Here is an 8,555-nt window from a genome sequence, read left to right as displayed (position 1 = left end):
ACATTGGATCCCTAGAAGGAAAACCTTCCGACCTTGGTATGGTGATGACATGACAATTTCGTTATAAATTTATATGCTTTTACGATTTTGATGATTAAAATAGGGTATAGCTCCCATGTCTTCCACATATGATGGAAAATAAATAATATCACGTTTTTTAAATGGCAAAAAAAAGTAAAAGTTTATATCGTATTAATTTATAACGTGTGGAAGAGATACATTTAGTAAAAACAATATGGATGGGGTAAGTTTAACATCACTTAAATTTTATGATTTTTAAAGCAAGTGTTACATACATTTTCAGTTTTCACATCTTCTATGCACGCACATCAATTTAGAACACCTATATGTTACCACGAGTCCACGAGAACTAAAAGTCTAAAAGTGTACATAGTCAAATGATCCAAATATGATTATGACACAAATAACATGCATTTACTAATTAACTCTATAAATAATCGACACACATACAAGAAGCCTTGTTGCCTCATATATTAACTTACTTATCCTCTAACACCATTTTCCGGCCATTCTTTTTTTTTTCCCGTTGACTGTTCTTTTAGCAAACCAGTTATGCCGACACCATATGAGTTTTATGCAGATCATGACATCCTTGCAGCCACGAAACCTGAAAGTATTGTTCCCCGGCTAGATTTGACAGGAAAGCCTGAAACGTTTTCTCTTTATGTTGGTAAGCTTTTAAGTACAACAAAATCACAAATATAACCTTAGTAATATATATTTAGCTCTTTCGTATATCTATTGTTGGATTAATTATTTGTGACTTTGCAGCTAGGCAACTTGGATTTAAGGATGAAAATGAGTGTCCGGAATTGAGCAAATTGGCGTCCAAATATGCGAGAAGCGCGAAAGCTGAATTTAAAGATGAGATTAGACTGTACTTTTCAAAAGAAAAACAAGTGGAAGAATTGTGTGGGAAGCTTAAAGAAGAGCTTCAAAGTTGCATTCTTGGCTATTTTGCATTTCATTGGAGTCAAGCTGATCTTGTGATCAGTCAGGTAAAGTTTAAATAATAAGTTTGATGTCGTTTTGATGATATATCATCCTCGTTACGCGCCGCTAAAAACAGACTTATTTTTGCTAGAAAATAAGTTAACAAAATCCGTAGCAAAATAGAAGCAAATAATTTTTTCAATAACCTTTAGAATCAGAATACAAAATAAAATAGAACCATTGTGTTGCTAATTCGTTTAGGCATGTGATCTATATGACTTATATCTAATAAAAGTTGTTCATTTTATAAACTCCTAATATTATAACTTTTTTGGTGTTGAAGGTGCTGAGCGATGGATCCAATGAGAGCCGGATTAAAAATGTGTTCCTGGCGGGTTCAAGGTGATCTTTTCTTATCTTAAAACATTACTTATAAACTGAACTCGAGTTTAGATATGTAGTTAGTACATAGAGCTCCGGCACAAACTATATTAATTAAGTTAAACATAACGAGTATGAGTTTAGTCGTACTCAAGGTTGATTTAACTCATTTACAACCCTAGATATGGGTAAGTGACTAAAAGTTAATTGGTTTATCATTTTATATAATTAAAATTACCTCTCATGACTCATGTATATATTACTATCAGTCATTAGCTATTTCTAATATGTTAATTAGCGGCGGTTTCGGTTAGGTGCCAATATTGTATTATTTCATGAATAAATCACCCAACAAGTTGGCACAGAATCACTACATATGGTTGACCTAGCCAAAATCCATTTAAAATAATTTTTTTTAATGACTAACAAAACAATATATTATAAATAACACAAGTCACCAAGTTGCTAGAGAAACAAAAACACCAAAAACAAAACCATTGGTACCAACAAATACAACAAAGCCCAAATGCCCTTATAATAAATGAAACCAACACCACATTCCCATGATAAACTTGATCACTTGGATTTGTTATGCACCCATAAAAACCTCAGCGCTTTTATTTCACCAATCAAATTGCTAAGGTTAGTTAGTTTACTCTCAAACACCATTGCATTTCTTATCTTCCAAATACATCACATGGTTGTTAAACACACCGCATGAAACGCCTTTGTCTTTCGTATAGGAAAAGACGAAAACCTATGTAACTCCAAAATTACCAGGACTTTAAACAGAGGAAATAATACTCCAAACTGACTGTGCGAATTGACACGAAACAAGCAAGTTCGGCTGTTTCGATCTCCTCGTCACACACCGGAGATAGAACCAAACTCACCTCAATGCTTCTTTTAGCCAACGAAAAACGTGACGGGATTCTTTCCATTTCCACTCTCCAAACAAATAAGCCAACCTTTTTTGGTACGAACTTGTTTCAATGAAAAACAAACCCACCATCCGCCACCATAGCACAGGTAAAAGCCTTCTTTAAGCTCAAAACTGAGAATGAGCTACCTTCATCTAAATCCCAAATAAGGCGGTTATTTCGGTTGTTTAACTTTACCACTTTACAAGCGATCAAAAGTTCTCGTAACTCATTAAGTTTATAACCCCATGTGGCAATCTCATCCATTCCCATCGGCTGCAAATTTCACCCGCATACATTTCAAGCCGATTCGAAACTTTACAATCTTTCATCATTTTTAATTGAAATAGTCGTGAGAAACGGAACTGCAAAGTAACATCTCCACACCACCTTTCAAGCAAAAAAAGGTGCTGCAACCATCATTCACTTCCCATCTCATTTCATTACCCAAACTAACCCCCAATTCTTCAATATCTTGTGCTATTTTAACAATACGTTTCCACGGCCCCGGTAGCAAGACCTTTGCCTGGATACACGACCAAGATCTTTCCGAGTGATGAAACGCCCAAACAATGCTTTTCCATAACCCCTTTTTTTCATTTTTGAATCTTCACCACCATTTCGCGAGCATCGCAAGGTTCGTTTCGCGTAAAGAACCTAACGCGAGTCCGCCTTTTTTTACCGGTGCGGTGATTTTTTCCCAAGCCACCCAATTTATTTGTGTCTCCTCCTCCGACCCTCCCCAAAGAATACTTGTCGAATTGTATTCATTTTCTCCCACTAGAGACACCCCTCTATAGGCCCTATATAGGATTATACGGGGTGTATCGGGGGGTGTGGGTGTCCTAGAAAACCCCTTTCTAAATAGGTCCACAATCGAATCCCAAGAAGCCACCAAGTTCATATTAATTGCTAGCGCCAACCTGTAACCCAAGTCCCAAGGTACTTAAACAGAAGTGCGCTCGTTTTATACCATTTAAAATAGACAAAATGGCAAAAGACGTTCTTTATGTTTGCACGGTTTTTCAATTGATGTCCTTTGGCAAACGTAATGATAGAAAACATCATTTATGTTCAAAAAACGTTGCACAGTTCGTCCTTTTCCCTAACGAGGGTTAGTTTTTCACATTAAAACCAGTTATGTGCACCTCATATGAGGGCAATTTAGTCTTTTTACCCCCTCGAGGTTACTTGTGCAATTGACTTAAAATTTTGGTCTTTGAGTAAATAAATATTTTTCTCTTTTTAACCCTCATCTTTACCCAAGCATTCATAAACACCCACCACCCACCATCACTATCAGCCACCATCATCATCATTTCACACACCAGGCTCCAACCTGCCGTCGGCATTTTCCGGCGAAAAACGACAAAATCCATCCACTATTCCACTCTCCTCCTTTCTCCCTCTCTCTTTCTTTCTCTCTCTCTCTCTCTCTCATCCAAAACCACCGTCACCCACCAACCACTATCACCATATTGACCTCAACCACCGTCACCCACCTCTGCTACCATCCGCCACCACCGCACCTCCACACAAGACCAACAACTGCATCTCAGAAAACCGGCCGCCACCACCGCACCTCCAGAAATTAGAAGAATTATGAGAAATTAGACGATTCACAATATTAGATCTGAGAAATTAGACGCTAATCAATCGTTCAGTCATTGATCCCCTAGTCGGAAAACTGGTTGTGGTGGTGATGATGTGGATAACGTGTAGGGGATCACAACGGCTTAGGAAGCGTGGTGGTGGCGGTGATTAACTGGGTCTCCGGTGTTGGCGCATACCAAATCATACCCATGGCATGGTGGCGGCGTTAATTAAGTGGTGGTCGTTTAAAACACAGAGAGAGAGAGAGAGAGAGAGAGAGGAGGGGGGCTTTTACATAGATATATTATGATTTAGTTTTATTTATTAAATCTATTTATAAATTTACAAATATACCCTCATGTGTATTGCACACGACCAAATTTAACGAAAATATTCAACTGGGTTATGGTTAAAGAACAAAACATGATAAAGTTTTCAAATATAAAAGATGTTTTTTGTCATTACGTTTGCCAAAGGACGTCCATTGAAAAACCGTGCAAACATAAAGGAAGTCTTTTGCCATTTTGTCTTTAAAATATTAAGAATGAAATTTTAACAATTATAATAATTATTAGTGAACTCTTGGGTGACATGGATTATAATATTATATATATATAAAATATTATCATTATTAATCATTCTCTAAGTTTAAACTAAGTTTAAATCGATATATATATATATATATATATGTTATAATACCACATGCCACAAGGTGTGCAAAGTTTTCAAATATACGTTTTTAGGAAGTCTACGTACATTTTCTTGAAATGGTAAACATTTTAAGGTTGTATTAGACACATCACAGGAAAAAAGATTTTTCAAAGGCCACCCATGTGATGTGACCATATATTAAGTATTAAGTTTAACTCTTTAACAGCAAAGAACGAACGGCGATTATTGGTGGGTTTTTGTAAATAGGGGTTGGCCGCCTGAGTTTGATTTTTAATCTTTGTATACCCTCGTCCTCGTTTCCTTTTCATTTGTACCACTCAATTCTTTGAAAACACCAAATAAGAAGATATTTTTGTCTTTTGCTTCAAATTGAAAATGATGTTAGGATTTGTTTACTTTTAACTACATTTTAATAATAAAAACTTGAATCATACTAATTAATGTAAAAACATAAATGACGAGACTGTACTTTTATAAATTTGAACGTCAAAATGTGAATAAAAATAAATAAATTGCAACACAGTATTCAATTTATTTAATTATATTATGGTGCAATAGATTCACCTTATTTAGATAATTAAATTTCTCTTTTGTTAGTTCATTTAACAAATAATTTGTTTAAAGTAATTAGCCAATAGCCGGGTAAACATTTGCGAGAAGAGTATAAGATCTTGTACGTGGTGTTTTAAATATATACTATATATAGTGAGAATGAGGAATGGAGACAATAATGCATAGGGTTCTAACGGATCAAAAGTTCATCAAATGATTCATGACTCAAGGGTTATTCAAGTAGAAGTTCATAAATTATGTTTATTTAGTTACATGAAATATGAATACTAAATAGCTTAAGTAATACATTTACAGATAAACGCACAACATTAACGGTTATATATAAGAAAATGAACATAAACGCACAACATTAAAGGTTATATATAAGAAAATGAACATTACGTGTACTTAACTATGACCGTTTTTATGATATGTTAATGGATGTTCCTTTATCTATATTAAATGAATGAACACAAACAAGAAAGTCGTATATGTTTTTTTATTGAATCATTACAATTATGATATATTCACTTATATAGCTATGGGAAAAAGATTACTGATAATTTTAAATATTTTTATTTTAAGATGGTTTATATTAATTGGAATGTTGTGTATATGTAGAAAGCAAAGATTTGAGAGAGTTACAAAGGACTTAAAAGTGACCAGAGCAATCGCAACAATTGTGAAGGAAATAAAACTTTTAGGCAATGATGCCACCACAAAGGCGGTTGCTGATTGCGACAGAAGCCCAGTGCTTCTCTTTATGGGTGGCGGAATGGGAGCGGGCAAGAGCACTGTACTTAAAGAAATCCTTAAAGAGTAAAATATTCGTTTGGTTTATGTGTTATTACTTATTAGGAGGGTTCCATTGAAAACGTACAACTTTTAACGTAAAAACTCGAAAACAACTTTTAAACACTAATTTTCTTAATCTTTTTTTATGTTATTAATCTTTGCTAAAACCAACAATTAAAAAAATGTAGATTATAAAAGTTTATATATGTATCTTGCAAAGTTGCATATATGTATCTCATACAAGTTAAATATATGTAGAATTGTAGATTACGAGCTACGTATATGTAGTTTCAGTAATACGTATTTTTTGATTATTATTTTTTTTTTTGGTAAAGATTATAAACATATAAAAAGAATGAAAAAAATAGTCATTTTTCACGAGTTGTCAAGTACGTTAGTGGTTTTTATTTGAAATTGGCCCCTATGTTTTTAAGTTAAATATTTAGTCAGTGTTATCCTCTCTTTAGCTCATGTTGTATTTTCCACCAAAACTATGGCAGCGCTTTTTGGTCGAGGGCTGCAGAAAACGCGGTGGTGGTGGAAGCCGACGCTTTTAAGGAGACTGATGTGATTTACCAAGCCCTTAACTCAAAGGGTCATCACAATGATATGCTTCAAATAGCTGAATTGGTACAATCTCTCTCTTTGTGCTAGTAAAGTTTAGTCTAGCCAGACCCATTAATTATTTCACTAGGAAAATCGGTCATACCAAATTGATAGGCTTGTTTCATGTTTTGTATATATGTGAATGATTTAAGTTTAAGACCTTTATGTTTAAAAACATTATTTTAAAATTTGAACGGACCAATAACTAGTCCGAACAGTGAACTAGTAAGACGACTAGTTGGATAATTTGTCTAGTTAAAGTTGATTATAAGAATGGATCATAGGTGCATCAATCATCTACGGACGCCGCTTCTTCTGTATTAGTAACAGCGTTAAATGACGGGAGAGACGTGATCATGGATGGGACATTGTCATGGGAACCATTTGTGGCACAAACAATTGCCATGGCGAGAACTATTCATAAGCATCAGTATCGAATGGGCGTTGGCTACAAGGTCTCCAAAGATGGAACCGTGATCGAAGATTACTGGGAAAAAGTGGAGGGTGATGTTAAACCAAAGAAACCTTACAGAATTGAGTTGGTTGGTGTTGTTTGTGACCCTTTTCTAGCAGTTACCAGAGGAATTAGGTATAATGTTATTAAACATATTTTTTAGAATGTATTTTAAAATAAATGTAAGTTTAACATTTTATTATTTATAACCGTGCAGGAGGGCTATTGCAGTGAAAAGAGCAGTAAGAGTCGATTCACAATTGAAATCACACAAGAGATTTGCAAATGCATTTCGAAAGTATTGTCGTCTGGTTGACAATGCAAAGCTCTATTGCACCAATGGTATTAGAGCCCCTCCAATGGTAAGTTACATTTTAATATGTTTATTTTATTTATATTTATGGTAACGTGTTGAAGTGTTTAAACGAATCGAGCTGTCCATGGGCCCTTTGAAATTGCTCATAAAAAGCTAGAAACGAGGTTAAACAAGCTCGGTCCGAGATTAAGCTTCAGTTGGAGTTCATTTACTAATTAACGAGCGTAAGCCCGAATCTGAGTTTTATATACCGAGCTTAACCTAACACACGAGATTAATAGTGGAGCATATTAGTTCTATAAGTATAATAATTTTGTTTAACGTAACTAAAACTATGCAGTTGATAAGATTATAAATTTATAATAGTGTAAGTGATTTATTTTCTTAAACTATGTGATTAATCATTTATTGTGTCATAACTACTAATTTCCTTTTGTTGTATTCATCATTTAATCCATTTATTTTGTTTATCTTTTGCTCAAAATGTAGTTAATCGGGTTTAAAGACGGTAATAGCAATCTACTAGTTCATCCAGATCAAATCAAATGCTTGTATGCATTAAGCGAAATCAATGATAAAGCGGATTCTATATACGGGCTTTATGCAAATCACAAAATGTTAACCGATGATGACTCTGTGTGGAAAGAACATGTCTTGAAGCCGGATAGAATCGAAAATCAACGTAATTTGAAAGTTGTGATAGAAAAAATTGAAAAGTCAACATCTTAACACATATTCCCGAAATTAAAAACTGATCGAATCTGGTTTTGTTTCTGACGAGTGTTTGTGCTTGTGTTTGACTCAAATATAGAGCACTAGCTTTTACTTTTAGTTTTTTTTAATAATTCTTTTTTTTAATTATTGTTTATGTATATTTTTCATGTAAGATGTGTTTAGGTATTAAACTTAAAGGTTACATGAACTTATAATATATGTTATATTTATTAGCTGTAGTTAAGTATAGTTTATTTTGTTTTTTGTTTATATCTCAACATTGGTCTAACAGTTAACGTGACCCAACATTTAAGATGCGAATTTTCGTCTTAATATACATGAATGCATAAAGAAATTTATATGGTTTGTGTTATTTTCGTTTGTATTGAGTTGTTACGGTTCGTTGGTTATGTAGAACGTATATGTTGTTTAATGGATCACCAAAAATGGACTCTCATGTGTCTGTCAATTAGTGTAGCCCAACATTTTGTTTTTTATTGTTTTAAATATGTATTTTGTGCTTGATAGTGAATTGAGCTTTTAATAAATTGATGTATTTGAATTTCTATATGTCAATTCTAGTTCCACGTATATCTGA

General features: G+C 33.9%; 1 protein-coding gene across 1 annotated transcript; it reads left to right on the top strand.

Annotated features, from left to right (window-relative positions):
- Positions 1 to 330: 330 nt before the first annotated feature.
- LOC143614141 (calmodulin calcium-dependent NAD kinase-like) lies at positions 331 to 8,052 on the top strand. The gene is made up of 8 exons (XM_077087665.1): positions 331 to 691; positions 793 to 1,019; positions 1,298 to 1,356; positions 5,694 to 5,891; positions 6,368 to 6,497; positions 6,758 to 7,062; positions 7,145 to 7,289; positions 7,733 to 8,052. The coding sequence occupies exons 1-8, from the start codon at positions 574 to 576 to the stop codon at positions 7,970 to 7,972; spliced, it is 1,422 nt and encodes a 473-aa protein (XP_076943780.1). The 5' UTR covers positions 331 to 573; the 3' UTR covers positions 7,973 to 8,052.
- Positions 8,053 to 8,555: the final 503 nt, after the last annotated feature.

Source organism: Bidens hawaiensis, unplaced genomic scaffold (assembly GCF_021521415.1).
Source record: "Bidens hawaiensis isolate Kalapana, Puna unplaced genomic scaffold, B.hawaiensis_p1.1 tig00002273_1, whole genome shotgun sequence".
Lineage (NCBI taxonomy): Eukaryota > Viridiplantae > Streptophyta > Magnoliopsida > Asterales > Asteraceae > Bidens > Bidens hawaiensis.
The sequence above is the reverse complement of the archived record's forward strand: the minus strand, read 5'-3'. Positions and strand labels throughout refer to the sequence as shown.

Coding starts and splice junctions, on each gene's coding strand:
- LOC143614141 (XM_077087665.1), top strand. CDS start 574: ATGCCGACACCATATGAGTTTTATGCAGATCATGACATCCTTGCAGCC. Junction 692..792: donor AACGTTTTCTCTTTATGTTG/GTAAGCTTTTAA, acceptor GTGACTTTGCAG/CTAGGCAACTTGGATTTAAG. Junction 1,357..5,693: donor GTGTTCCTGGCGGGTTCAAG/GTGATCTTTTCT, acceptor GTGTATATGTAG/AAAGCAAAGATTTGAGAGAG.